Raw genomic sequence first — 14,891 nt, forward strand, 5'->3', positions numbered from 1 at the left:
TTATAGTTCCAAGGAAACCATTTTTGGATCAATTCTGATCAATAGTACTCTCTGTGGTACTTACTTGGATAAGGTCGATACAAAGTCCAAGTATCGCCCAATACTAGAAAGAAAAAGAGCAATTACAATTTTCTTTTATGAACATCGCCTTTTCCAGTCAGGTGGGAGGGAGTGGAATTCCAAATTTCTCCATTGAGGTGATTAAACTGCAGGAGGTTAACAGATTATCCGAGCAGGGTGACCTTTTTTTACTAAGACGTATCAGGTGATGCTAAATCCATCAAGTGTACACTTGTTGGCAGGCGGGTGGCCAAAGTTGTGGAAGAAACCTCACTGGTTTGAATGTGTCAGAAAGAAACAACACATTGGTTGGGTGGATTTTATTTACAAAAAACAGGAAACATACAATTTTCCATCAATACGAAAAAAGAAAAGTTTTCTTGTCTAGAACTTGAACTCCTTGTATTTCTTGGCCCCGCCTCGTGTGTCTTGTGGCTGAGCCTTCCGCTTCTTTTGCTGGGGATTGTAAAGATTGTTATTAGCATTATATAATTAAAATCAGTTATATCTCATTACCCCAAATATTCTGCATTCCAATGAATCAGTATTTGACACTTTTGCTTCGGCATATGAACAAAAAAATGGAACTCGAACAAACACCATAATTAATGCATAACTAACGTGAGATTAACAGCACTTTTGGCTATTTGGTAAGATCATTTGGAGAAAGATTATCAGTCCGACAATACCTGTTGAGAATCGATTGCGATTTAGTGACTTTTATTGGTGATAATAATGGGTCCCAAGAAAATTAGTGATTACAGGAAGTAAAAGAGTGACAACAGCCATTGAGTTGAAGAAGGAAATTATTGCCAAATACAAGAATGGTGTAATGCCATCAAACCGCTGCTGAAAAGTATATGCTGAAATTTCCTCACATTTTTATTTTTATTTTGTTTAATCTTTTTTTTGACACATGTAAATAGTTATTATTGCTTAGGTACATGTTTTCATATGTTGGGTGTTTATATTTGTTTAGGTACACGTTTTCTTCATGCGTAGGAAAGTATGAAAATAAACACCATGGCTTGGTATGGAAAAAAAAATATTTGATTCTAGAACTATTAGGAATTTGAAAACTAATTATGAAGGATTAAGGTACCCAGGTATAACTGTATGGGACACATGTTGGAGTAAATAGTATGAGAAAGGGATAGAGTTTAGTAAAAAGGACAATAACACTGTACTGTGTTTGTAATAGGCCTGTGCTATAAATACTAATGATAATTATGTCAGAAATTTTTTTGCCACGATAAATAAAAAAACGGCTGAGAAAAGTAGATAATATTAACTGCAATTACACCACCCAAGAACCAGAAGAAAATGGGAGCGCTACTGCAATGGAAAACAAACTCCAGACCAACATTCAGGAGAAAAGGTGACGAGGACCACCCAATCATTTTGCATGAATAGCAGCTCACACAGTGAAAGCAGACGGACCAAAATGCGGTCAAAATGAGCAACAAAGAAGAATGACACCCAGAAGACCCATTCAAATGCTTGAAATAGTTGTAGACAGGAGAGGCCCCCCATCTTCAGTTGTTTGGAGGCATTTGGCTACATCGAGTCTGATAAAGACAGAGCAGTGACGTGCACTGCAATTTTTGCCGAGCAAGACGGACAACACAACAAACTTAATCCACCATTTAAAAACACAATGCTTGATAGAATATGCCGAAGGAAAAAAAATTCAGCAAAAAAACCCGGGCCCCATAAAAAAAAAAAAATCTTCCTCTAGTGAGCCAGCTAGCCAAGCGTTGCAACCAGCCAAAAATGGTAATCGGGCAACGGAAAGAAAGTTTGGAGTTAGCGAGAAGCGGAGGCAACAATGAGTCTGACGTAAGCGAGGTGGAAGAGGAAGCGGCTCATAGTCTACCTCCCGAGTTTGGGGAGTTGTTTTAAAGGGACACAGTGGGTGAAGATTTCATTGGATTAACTGATTTTGAGTGAAACTGATTGTTTGGTTGATGTTTGGTAAGCACATTTATCATGCTAGAGCAGACCTGGGCACTCCGGTCCTGGAGGGCCGTATGTTCTGCATGATTTTTGAGGTTTCTCTGATCCAATACAGGTGATTCCAATCACCAGTATCGTTAACGAGCACTTGCTAGCTTGCTAACGAGGTTATAATTTGTATCACCTGAGTTAAAGAAGAGCAAACTTCAAAATCTGGCAGGACGTATGGCCCTCCAGGACCGGAGTGCCCAGGTCTGTGCTAGAGTAATCTGAACATCGCTTAATATGTTACGTTGTTACTGACATTAACAGGCCTGTCAGTCATGTAACATTCATATACTGTAAAATTATTCAGCCTGTTGATCTCTTTTATTTTATTCTTATATCGCCTTTCAAAATGGCTGCTGGGTGGGTAGCGCACAGCCCCGCGGTGCGGAGGTTCAGGGTTGGAGTCCAGCTAGGGCAGCCTCCCCGTGTGGAGTTTGATTGTTCTCCCTGTGCCTGCGTGGGTTTCCTCCAGGCACTCCGGTTTCCTCCCACATTCCCCAAAACTTGCATGTCAGGTTAATTGGCCGGTCAAAATTGTCCCTGAGTGTGAATGAGCGAGTGAGTTGTCTGTCTCTGTGTGCCCTGCGACTGACTGGCAACCGGTTCAGGGTGTCCCCTGACCTAAGATGGCTGGGGTCATCTCCAGCACCCCCGGGACTCAACTAAGGATAAGCGGTGCAGATAATTCATGGATCGATGCCTTTCAAAAAGACATGTATGTTTTAGATATTTCAGCTGGTGCAATTCATAATCCGGGGCGATTTATAGCCTGGAAAATACGGCATATACTGTATAAACTATGCATCATAAGATTTAACATGGGTTCGAACTTCCCATCAACCAAACATTTATGGAAGGGAAGGCGAAGAATGAAAACATAATTTCTGATTAGATGTGTATGAATCTTGAACAAAAAACATGATGATGTTTACTGCAGAAGACCTTATTGAATTGTGTACCTTCTGTTTGGCGGCATGCTCTGCCACCATATCGCTGAAGTCCTCCTTCTCAACCTGTGCCTGTTGCTCACGCACGTGTTCCTCGTATTTCTGAGTCATCGCCATCGGATCCAGCTCCAGCTCGTCAGGGGCCAGCGCCACCTCCACGCCATGTGTGTCCCCGATACCAGCCTTGCGGCCTGCCATGGCCTGTGGGCAGAGAAATGCATTCGTAAATCCTCTTGGGACAATTAATGAAATACTGTAATATTTATTTTATTGCAATTAAGGGGCATCAAAGCCTCCTGAAATATGCGAAAATACGTTAAGTAAACGACCCCCCTCGCCCCCACACATAGATTTTTAACATGTCCTCTGACAGCCTCCACTTGCAGCAATAGTCGACCATTCGGATAATGGATTACAGCCGCACAAGTGGTGTTATCTCAGGTAGAAAGAACAGGAAAAAAAAAAAAACACAATGGCAAGCCGTAGAAGCGCAGACCGGGAAAAAAAAGCGCAGAAAAGCGTTATCTGCCAGTCCACACTCGCAGCACTATGCGATCGAGGATGATGGGTCAAAGCCGCACAGGTGCAGTTCACTTTTTAGTGGACCAGAAGGTGAAAAAAAGCCTCCAGGCCTGAAAAAACAGTGATAATAAACGTGGCTGTTTTTGGAAGACAGCAAAAAACAAAAAAACCTGCCACTAATCAAAAAGTGCGCTGTGCGATATGCAATTTTTCTCCCCGCGATGTATTAAGGCGCAAGGCACGAAGCCCTAAGTAACCAGGGATCACAGTAGTTTGAAATGTGTGTTTTCTCACCGCCGACATGTCATATATGTGCGTAGAACCCATCATGGCAGCGCCCACGGGGCCGGTTCGTCTTTCTTGAAGGACTGTAAACAACTGTGGAGTCTCGTTGCTGTAATGACATTTTAAGATTTAAATAATTTTACACACTCTCTTAATATAACAGGAGCAACTCTCACCCATCCATTGCCTCCTCAATTTTTTTCTTTCTCAGTTCAATGAGCTCAGGGGTTTCCATGCCAGCAGGGACTGATGAGAAGCCTCCTGGTGTGATCAGCCCACTGGAAAAAAAAGAACATTTTTCCCTTTAGAGGTACAGGAAGCAATAACTGTAAATCAGAGGTCAGGAATGTATGGCTGGCGAGCCAGAAATGGCTCTTTATATGAGTACATCTGGATCAGAGAGCAAATGAAGACCAAAGTAATCTTCACTTAAAAGCCGAAACAACACAGAAAGCCTTCTATTTGGTCCACTATATATATATATATATATATATATATATATATATAAATGGCAAAGTTTCAACTACAGTTTACACTTATAGTTTTACATCAACTGACCCTGTTTTGTCTGTACGTCTGTAAGAAAATTAATCTATTATACGAAAGCTTATTAAACAATACATGTTCACTGTTGAGACACTTCAGAAGGAAAACCCACAGATCAAACTGTAAACCCCGAAATTGCCAGCCAGGCACCCAGACCAATTTAATTGGGTGAACGGTAAGAGTGGGCGGCTCACTCCTCTAAATATTCTTCTCCTTTGCAGTATTTTGTGACATTTTTACAAAACAAGTCTTTTCGCAGCTTGTTTTGAAACCCTTATTTACAATACTAATCTATTATAATTACATTTTGGAGAGAGACTCATTTACATTGGTATTTTTAATGATATAGGGACACTCTGGCACTATGGTTATTTCATAGATTTGTTTAAAATTATCATCGAACATCACAGTGTTGAAATAAAATCTGTTGAAAAATTATTTTTGTCTAAGAAGCATGTTTGGAGCTTTTGTTGAATATTGTCTTAAAATATATGGTGTGGCTCTTAATTAAAAAAAATAAAACATTTTGCGTTTATGTCTCTCTCTCATCCAAAAATATTTCAGACCCTTGCTGTAAACAATGACTTATTTGTAACAGGGAAATTTGTCTGGTCAATATAGAATAGAATAGAATATGAATAAAATATCCCACTCTGTCGCATTACCTGTCCGCAGGAGTGAAGAATCCCGTTTCGTCCGGTTTTTCCTCATCACTCTCTTCCTCCTCTTCCTCTTCCTCCGAAGACTCCTCATCAGAAGGCTCCAACTCACCCCATGGCGTCCGGTCCACCTCTTCTTCTTCTGCTTTGGCCTGTTTGGATCAGTCAGCACATGTCATTGCACGTCTCACAGGAAGCCCTTGAGTCGAAACGGCGCACACTCGCCTGGAAATCAGCTGAATTGGTTCCGAACACGTCGCCGTAAAGTGGTTTACCCATCTCGTCCACGGGCGGCTTCCCCCATCCGCCGGCGTGGTAACCAAAAGTGCAGTTCTGGAGAAAAGAAAGAAAAGGTCAGGTATCTTAACATCACTTTGGTATGCACTCCGAAAGATTATTACTCTTCCTACATTTAAAGATGATGTCTGTTACTTCAAAATATTCTACTTGCTGATGCCATCTTCTGTCTGAAATCACCATTGCAGCCTCTGTCAAGCTTCTTGTTGCACGTGCAAGTATGTGAAATTCTTAGATGCGCTCCTTTGAACTCGTTCTTTTTCATGTTTTATGGGGCTTTTGGTTGGGATTTCGACTGTATTTGAATTTGCAGTTTTCTTACTTTTACAATTTTATCAGAAGAAAACTGTGCACAAGTGTAAAATTACTTCACTTCCCACAAAAGTAAGATAAAGCAGATAAGCTGCTGGGGGAAAAGAGGCTCTTTTGAACGGAGTTGTGTATTGTTAATACGTACCTAATAGAGAAAATATCTAATTTTTTAGGGACACCTCAAACTACGCACCCTCTTCTAAGAATCTTTTTCTCACGCCTTCAATCTGTTTCACTCAACCCCAAAAAAATAGACAACAAAATGTGAGTGGCAGACGCAAGGAAGAGTCCATGTGACGGAGCAAGAGAAGATTGAATGTGAAATATTCATTTGTTTATATTTCGTGGAATTTTATGGTTTGACAGCAGCTACGATTTGTGTTTTATACAGGAAAAACAGAACACTTGTTTCTGGCTTTCAGAAATGTCTGATCTAGAAAAGATATGAACAGTGTTTCGATAGTTATATTTAGCTATGACAGTACCTTTAAAAAAATAAAGCTTTTTTTAATGTCTCCAAGTAACACATCTATAAATACATTATTTTCATATCATGGTAAAAAAAGGGATGGAACAACGATTTACACCTTAAACCTTGTTTTTCACTTTGAAAGAAAAAATAAGAAAAACAGCTCGAAGCCTCTTCCTTTGCTTTTTAAAAACTCTGGTGTCTGTGATATCACTTTTTTTGTGTGGTCATGAACCTCGCAATTAGATGATGAACATCTCAACCAGTGTTCCCTCTAAGCTGCGCGCGTGTGCAATTGCGCACTACTCGCACATTCTCAGCGCACAAGAAATTCTAGCCAGCGCACAAGGGTCCTAAACGGCTCTTCAGGTTGTTTTTGCTTCTGTAATCCCAACATGACCAAATATTATGTAAAATTATGCACAAAATGACTTAAAGGAAGGGGGGAATAGAACAAAAAATAAAAAAATACCAAAATGAAAAAGTAGTGAAAAGCTGAGAAAAAAGGGAAGAGAAAAAAGAAGGAAACATTTAGAAAAAAGCCAGAAAAAAAGAAAAGAAAGAAATGTAGGAAAAAGGTAAATAGAGAACAAAAAGAAAAAAGTAACAGCTCGGAAAAAACAAACACAATGAGATTTTTTTAAAAGGAATTTTTAAAAAAAGTAGAAAAAAAACACAGAAAAAAGAAATGGTTTGTGTTGCATTCAAATAATTTCCAATTATATCAAGTGGATCTTGTTGCCAACATTGTACTTCCACTAAAAAATGTGATTAAGTACAGTTCTGTATCTTACAACCGACTAAATAAGCCCCCCAAAATGTTAATATTATGCGACAAAATGAATCAGCAAATAAAAAGAAATGGATATCTTGTGAAAGAATTGTAAGAACAAACGACGTTTGTAGGACGTACTGCCTTTGCAATAGTACATGAGTCAATTCATTCAGCAAAATGTAACTTGATGTCAAGTTTTGGACATGTTTGATAATTATCTTGCCACACTTGGGATTATGGTGGCTCACTGTTGTTTCAAGCGTTGCTCACCGACTTTGTGTGAACGCTCAGACCCGTGGAAAATTAAAGGGAACATTGATCTCAACTGTCTTCCATCAAATTCTTATGGCACCACCGAACACAAAGAGTAATTATGACAGTCCTTTGAATGCTGCTCGATACCTCAGGGATGGGTGAGTTGAGCCCAGGTATCTTGAGGTTCGGATATGAAGGAGGGGGGCCGTACCTCTGCATGGCAATCAACCAGGGCGGAGGAACTTTGTGGGAGTTCTAGGAAACAAATTCCAATGATTGGTGTTCAATAATTCCACAGTGAGCCGACATTGGAGAAACATACCGGGCCCACTGGCATTCCCAGAGCGATGCGCAGCTCCTCGGACAGGTCACCTGGCTTCTTCTCCTTCAGCCGGGTCTCAAATTCTTTCCCCTAGAATGACAACATATGCACATTTAGAAATAATTGACAAAAAGCGCAGCATCGGATGGCTCTGACAAAACTTAAAATTAGTTTTATCTGGTTATATCAGTATCAGAAATATTTTATTAACACTCCACTTATTGAAACATGAATATTTTGTTTGTTTGTTTGTACATGATTCAATTGTTTGTAAATGATTCAAATTGAATCTTTTCTTCCGGCGCCGTCACGAATGGCAGCCACTCCAGCAGCTCCCGTGTTATTTTCGATTGTTCTCGATTGTTCTCAGCTCAGGGATGCTGCTGGAAATGTGAATTTCCCTTCGGGGATGAACAAAGTATCTATCTATCTATCTAAAATGTTATCACCTCATAGTAAAGGTCTCCATGGATGGTGAGCTTGGGTTTTATCTGCCACTTGAAAAAGGCATCATGAAGTTTTTGATAGTCGATGTCAATCTTCCCCATCTTGGGACGGACTTTCTCCCTCATTTTGGTCTTCATGGTTTTAGCATCCTCCTGCAAGACAAGTGTATGGATTTTCTTATTTATTCAATGACCAAAAAAAACCCAAAAAAATAAAACAGATTGGCCTTTTCAGAAAAGAGAATGTTAGACTGGATCACCCTCCAATTGACTTTGAAAACTGTCACTTTTCAGATACAGTGGTACCTCTTTTTACAAGCACCTCTAAATTCGGGAATTTCAATACACGAGTTTCATTTGGAACAAAAATGTTACCAGTCATACAAAGACAAATCCAGGTTATGAGCAATCCAAGGGGCTGACACTAGAGCCCGCTCGAGACCTCCCACCACTAGTGACTGCTTACTGCCAGCATCAGCTGGTTTTAGTTTGTCCATGCAAACCACAGGCAAAAATTTAGAATTAAAAAATTGTTTACATTCATTTAGGGTTGCAGTGGCTTTACTTTTAAGTACACAGAAAGTGCTTACGAATCATTAACAGTCCCTCAATCTAATACCAGTCAACCTCAGCCAGTTACTCCTGTATTAATGATTGCAATTCCCCTAATTATGCAATAATAAACCTCAAACACATTTCTGCACCTGTTTATTCACGGCGAGACAGAATATCGCAACAATATTAGCAATTTACAATGTTGTTGTCATCTGCTACCAGTGACCGAGACAATCGGGATTTGAGACAAATAGGCCAGACGACATAGTTTTTAATTATTTCCTATCGGGAAAATGTGTCCGTTATATGAGCAATTAGAGCTACGAACACTAACTTTGAAAAAATTAAGTTTGTATAAAGAGGTACCTCTGTAGTTGTTTTTTATAATTGCCAATTGAAAAAGGAAAACCACCAGGCCGGCCCAACTCACCTTCTCCTGCAAAGCCTCCCTCATCTCCTGGATGCCGGTCCTCCTAATAAATTCTGGGAGCTGAAACGGTGGCTTCTCAATTCCCCTCTTGCCCTGAAGATATTTGCGCTTGAAGCACCAATGCCGAGGAACTGGCACAGTGTTGCGAGTTGCCTTGAGGTGGACCAGCAGTTTGGGCTCTTGCGCGGTCACGTCGTGCATCTCCACTACATCCGGGCGGTCAACAAGCTGTGGCAGAGAAAACACAGGATGTCACAAACCTTTTTCTGGCTGAGGAAAAAGACATGTGACGGTCCGCCTTTACCTGTTTAAGCTCGGCCACTGTGAGACGATTCATCCTCCTCAACTTCTTCTTGGACAATTTGGGAATATCTGGGTGAACATCCTATTGTGTTTGAAGCAAAAGTGAAAACACAAACAGAAGAAAACCTGCCTGTCAGTTTGATTCCCAAAAGGATAGGGATTCAATCCCCACCATTTTACATTTTGCAACCCAAAGGAATGTAGATATAAGAACAAGATTCCAACCTCGTCACTGTCGTCGCTGTCTTTTCTCTCCAACTCAAAGGGTTTCTTTCTTGGGAAGCCAAATTCTAACTTCTCTGTATTTTCTGGCTCCTTTTCTTTCTCCTTCTTCAGATCATCAGTGAGCTGTCAAATCAAATGATATTTTTTGTTTAATTTAAAGCATAATGGAGCTACATTGGTGTTTTTTTGTGTTGCAGTAGCTCATTAGAATGATTATACTGTTAAAGCAAACTCATCTCCTTTCGACTTTCACCCACAGATGTGGACGAAAAATAGTACATACAATGTTCAGAGACCCTAACAACCAGAAAATAATTTGAGACCGAGTTTGAGTTAAATTGCTATATCTGTAAGATTGTTGAAATCAATTTATTGGAGTACAACTTTATGGTAGAGATTTAAAAATGCAGGTCTGAGAAATCTATTTTTGGACACGTTTTGTATTCAGCAAAAAAAGTAATCTAAATCTGTGACTGAATTTGATTACAGGCAATCACATTCTCACCTTGAAAGCATCAAAGATGCGCTTAAAGATAATGTAGCTGGAGTCGTATATGTCCGGCTCCTCTGCAACGTATTCAATCTCCACTTCAGGCTCCTCGCCCTTTTCCTTGGCGTCTTCCTTTCCTTTGCCCTGTTCCTTCTTATCCTGACCACGCTTGCTCTTGCTTTTCTTTTTGCGGTTTCTGCGCCGGCGGTTCTTCTGATATGCAGAGCTCAAGTTACAGCTTAGAGCTTAGCAACAAGTCAAACTACCGGAAACAGACTCACATCCTTCTTGGACATCCGGCTATCGTCATCGCCCACTTCATTCGCTCCGAACGCAGAGATCCTACCACCCAAGCGCCCATCGTCTTCTGCTGCTTCTGCAAGATTACATGGGATACCTTAGTAAATGTCAACTGCAAAATATTGTTATGTTGCCAAGAAGCTACGAAGTATAAACCTGCAGGGTCCACATGCTGCTCCTGTCGGATCTCCTTCAGCTGAAGGATCTTCTCCAAAGCCTGAGGGATTTTGGGCCCTCCAATAATGATCTCATCGCCCTGCCAGGACTTAAACGTAACATCTCACGTTAGATTGTTGTGCAACATGATGCTATTCTTTTGCTTACAATCAGGCTGCTCACCTCCCTGTTATCCTCCCCCGGGGGTGGCGGCGGCAATCGATGTCGCTGGGCAGCCAGCATGGCGATACCAGGCGGTAGTGCCCCGTGAGGGTCTAATGCAACTAAAGAACAAACAAGCAGGACACGAGGAAAAAAAGGACATTTTGGGGGAAAAAATTGCTTATATACTTTGGACTGCAGTAACAGGGGGCATTGCCCTGCCAACGGAACCCGGTTGCATACTCATGATGTCCTGGTGGCGTTCTTGCTCCAACAACATGGCAGCCTGGGATAAAATTAAGTAAACTTCACGAAGACCCTTTAACCATGCCGGGGCGTTCTCTTACCCTGTTTTGCTGTTCCAGAAGATCCTGATCGTCCATTAGATGTGAACCGTGCTCTTCCTGCTGCATCATCATGGCTGCCCTCTGCTGAGCCATCAGGTGGTCATCTTGCGACATGCCTGGAGGTGGCATGCCAGGCATCATATTCATTGGCGCGTGCAGCATTCCTCCCATCCCAGGAGGCATCTGATGTGCAGGGCACAATACATTGAAGAGACAAAAACTGCATAAAAGGGAAAACAATCAGGAAAAAAAGGAGAAAGAAATTACCTGTGTGCCCACTCCGTTGTCATCGTGAGGTTTTACAAGCAGGATGCCTGTCTATGGAAGGCAAAGGGCACATAAACTCTTTAGCAAAAACATGCAGAAGCTTATAGGAAGATGGATGCTTTATTTGTAATACCTGGATCATGTAGGTTTTCAATCTATCAATTAACTCTTCTCTTGGACCTACACGGGAAAACAACAAAGCAATTTAAATAAGTATTTTTTCCAGTGCAAACGCAATCAAAATGTCTCATTATACTGAGGGATAGCACTCATTTCCAGATTACGTCAAATATATTTTTAGAGTATTTTAAAATGAATGAGAAACAAATCACAAGTTACATCAAATAGTTTCTTTATTTACCGACTACAAGTTAGCTAAATGGCTAGCATAGCAACATGCCGCTAAGCATCACTAGCAGACTTTCTGCAGTTCCTCCCCCGGCTCTCACCCATCACAGGCGCTCCCAGTTCAGCCAATTTGGCTTGGAGCTGTGGGTGGCTCCAAGAATTCAAAGCTGCGATTGCGCTCCCCAGATCTGCTTGGTGAGCTTCAGCTCCCGGTGGGGCATCGGAGGCCATGTTGAACTTTTCTATGTATGCAACAATGGCGGCTAGTGTCAGGGGGAAGAGCGTCGGGTGACGCGTTGCACGTCGGGAATTAATAAGACGCACTGGTTTCTGGGAAACGAAGTCGTAAACCAACAAAAATTGAGTTTCCTTGCCTCCACTACCGGTTTAAGCGTTCTCCCATTAAAAAAAGCATACCAGGGTTAAAAAAATCAACCGCTTTTCAATATTTAAACAACAACAACCAAATATTTGCTTGAGACTAGTATTTTAGTCTGCAGCTCCTTTATTTTGAAGTGAGACTATTTGTGCATGAATCAGGAGCGTTACCAGAGTGGGGCAGGAGTGGGCAGTGCCAACCCACTGCTATGCTCTGCCCACCCAAAGAAAAGTGGATGTAGGAAAAATTAAACAAAAGGAGAAAAAAGTAAAGGGAAAAATACAGAAGAAAAGAAGAAGAAAAGAAGAAAAAGCCGAAAAATAATTACATAGCTAGGGAAAATAGAAAGAAAAAAGAAGGAAAAAGAAAAAAAAGAAGAAAAAAGTAGGGAAAACAGAAGTAAAAAAGAAAAAAGACTTTGAGGCTCTCTTTGATCAGTATATTAAAAATAATATTGTAATGTTATGCATAAAATGAAGTTCTGATTTTTATTGACGAAAAATATGATTCTGCTAAATTATAAAGGCAATTCTTTTTTCACTCCCAAATAAACGTGTAACTCATTTTAACTTTAAATCTTTAAAGAACTTCAAGGTCAAGCAACAGGAATCCCTGCGTGAAACAAAATTACAATTTTAAGTACAAATTGATTTTTCGGTGCAGCAACAAATTACAAAATACAATAATTAACTAAACAGCTTTTTAATCGTAAAACACATCCCCCAAAACACTGGTAACATGGAATAAAATATTTATGAATCTTAAAGAAAAAAGGATCAAATACAAAACAATTTAACCTTTTATGTAGTCAACAAATGGATAAGTCACAACATTAGCTTTTATGCTGGCTTTGATCTCTTTGATCTCTACAAAGGGGAATTAATATTTTAGTAAAACAGAAACAAAACGAAAATAAACCAAAACAGCTTGACCATATCAATCACATTACTGTGCATGTTGAGAGATTTGTCAGCTGGGGTTATAATGTTTAAAATTAACTTCTTTTGTGGAGCACCAAAAGATGTGTCTTACCATTGCAGTTCTCTCTGGTAAGACTGCGAACAAACCCCGCCTCCCGGTCACATGTCAGAAGCCAAAACCAAACCCCACCCCATACCAGCAGATGGCACTGTTGGACTCATCATTGCAGGACATTTACCAAAAACTATACACATATTTCAGCAGGAATTTCAATAAAACAAAAGTTATTATTACACACGTTACATAAGAACATAAATAAATGTCTAGTTTTTGAAAATATTTTGTTTTTATCTGGGTACAAAAAAACATAATTGACACAAAATAAAAATAAAATGTTTGCATAGAATCGGCAGTACAATACAGTCATACAATACATAATCATAAGCCCAAAAAGGAGTAGGCTGAAGATGAAGCTTTTCAGTGCAAAACCATAGTCCAATTTATTTTGCAGGCAAGACATTTCCGTGAATCAAAACGAGAGGAACAAAAATAGACATTTCAGTCTTGTACACATACCAACCTCTTGACTTCAATAAGCGGTAGATGAAATAGTGAACTTTATGTTTCCGAGCGAAACACGATACTGTATGTCTCTGAATATGTGTGTATAAACAATACAATCAATACTTGCTTAACACCGGAAGTGGCAAACTTTTACCAAAACGGATATTTCAAGCGATGGTCGAAGCGGTTTATTCACCCATAAATACTGAGCCTGGCTTCAAAATAAAGCACTCGGAGACTATAGTAATACTTTCGATTTTGTTTGTTGAATTTGTTTGAAAAAAAAGGGTTACATTTTTCTTTTAAAATTGGTAGGTAGTGAGAAAAGGCGTAGTCTAATGAGTATGTATATATACCGCTCACGCCTCTGGTAACACCTACTGTTAATTAATTTCTTAAAAATATTCTAGAATATATTTATAAAATTGATATAAATCAGGGTTTCCCTTCAGCAGTAACCGATTTAACTTTAAAAAAATAAAGAAAAGAAAAGAAAAAAAACACCACTCCCCCCGCGCATGCGCACGCCATTGACCCGAACAAGCACGGCTGAGGCAGTGGGGGAACTGAACAAGAGGGGCTAAAAGAAGAAAAAGGGCTGAGAAAGAAAGGCGTAAGGTTGCGAAAGAAGAAGGAAGAAACAAGTTAGAGTGCCCCTCTTCAATCTTCAAGCTCGTTCTCGTCTTCGGTGCCGCAAAGGAACGGGAGGTAACGCGCACGCGCGCAGGTAACACGCTTCCCGATTCTGCACTCTGTCATTTGCAAATATTTGCTCGATTCTGATCACTTCTGCAGCTACCACCGAACTTTTTCTTTCTTTTTTCTTTTTTGAGTTCTGTACTGTAAGTAGGGTGGGTGGGGTACGTAGTCACGTGATCATGTTGGAGCGCAGCTGCTATTTGCGTGTTTGCATTTTGACAGCCACGCCCATCAGCAGCCATGACCTCTGACCTTTTTATTTCTAATGCAAACTGTGCTGTTATGATTTTCTGTTTATGCACTTATTTCTGATTTAATGCAACACCGGATGTTACAAACAATTGTGTTTGTCTTTTGAAGAGAAAGAGTCAAGTCCAATCTCTTTGTATAGCCTTGGGGTCAGGAACCTTTTTCCACTTCTTTTTTGTTCATTCAGAGGCTCACCATGTACAGAATTTTAAGACAAAATTAAACAAAGCCCTTAAACCTTATCTCCAAACCAAAGCATTTTATATCAACGTGATGTTTGATAATCTCGTAATATGTATTACTGTAATTTCCTTAACTGTCCTACCCTCTAGAGACGTCTTACCTCGGGCTGACCTGAGAGCAGCATTTTGGTTTTCAAGTAAAGACAGTAAAACTGAAACTCAGAATTGTTGCAAACAGGATATTTATTGATGATATAAAACAAGGGTTTTCAATCATACATACACTCTGTGATTACCATTGTCAACAAACCCATGCTAGAAACCTACCACAAAGACAAACACTCCAGGCTTAAAAGCTAAGGTGAAAGATTAAAAAAGACTAAATAAAAACAAAAACTGAGTACTCACTGCTTTT

The 14,891-nt window shown here is 40.1% G+C and overlaps 2 protein-coding genes across 2 annotated transcripts in view; one reads left to right on the plus strand and one right to left on the minus strand.

Moving 5' to 3' along the window:
• Window positions 1–365: 365 nt before the first annotated feature.
• On the minus strand, window positions 366–11,779 carry sf3b2 (splicing factor 3b, subunit 2). The gene is made up of 21 exons (XM_088346903.1): window positions 11,584–11,779; window positions 11,268–11,314; window positions 11,135–11,185; window positions 10,868–11,050; window positions 10,710–10,806; window positions 10,542–10,642; window positions 10,359–10,467; window positions 10,184–10,278; window positions 9,918–10,115; window positions 9,413–9,535; window positions 9,189–9,269; window positions 8,885–9,112; window positions 7,903–8,052; window positions 7,454–7,543; window positions 7,279–7,386; window positions 5,249–5,356; window positions 5,030–5,175; window positions 3,995–4,096; window positions 3,828–3,927; window positions 3,024–3,212; window positions 366–516 (listed from the first exon to the last, which is right to left on the minus strand). Exons 1-21 carry the CDS (start codon window positions 11,711–11,713, stop codon window positions 445–447), a joined length of 2,508 nt encoding a protein of 835 aa, XP_088203029.1. The 5' UTR covers window positions 11,714–11,779; the 3' UTR covers window positions 366–444.
• Window positions 11,780–13,867: 2,088 nt separating this feature from the next.
• The window catches only part of capn1 (calpain 1), a 31,259-nt gene continuing 30,235 nt past the window's right edge, over window positions 13,868–14,891 (plus strand). Inside the window, exon 1 of the mRNA XM_088346904.1 lies at window positions 13,868–14,073. The gene's annotated coding sequence lies outside the window, so the exon portion shown is untranslated. The remainder of the gene's footprint in view (window positions 14,074–14,891) is intronic.

Source organism: Urocampus carinirostris, chromosome 11, assembly GCF_059441175.1.
Source record: "Urocampus carinirostris isolate Australia breed hairy pipefish chromosome 11, RoL_Ucar_1.0, whole genome shotgun sequence".
NCBI lineage: Eukaryota > Metazoa > Chordata > Actinopteri > Syngnathiformes > Syngnathidae > Urocampus > Urocampus carinirostris.

Excerpts from the sequence above, each read along its gene's own strand:
- sf3b2 (XM_088346903.1), bottom strand. The coding sequence starts at position 11,713 with ATGGCCTCCGATGCCCCACCGGGAGCTGAAGCTCACCAAGCAGATCTG. Across the intron at positions 11,315-11,583 it reads ACTGGGAGCGCCTGTGATGG|GTCCAAGAGAAGAGTTAATT; the intron begins GTGAGAGCCGGG and ends TTTCCCGTGTAG. Across the intron at positions 5,176-5,248 it reads CCAATTCAGCTGATTTCCAG|GCCAAAGCAGAAGAAGAAGA; the intron begins GCGAGTGTGCGC and ends TGATCCAAACAG.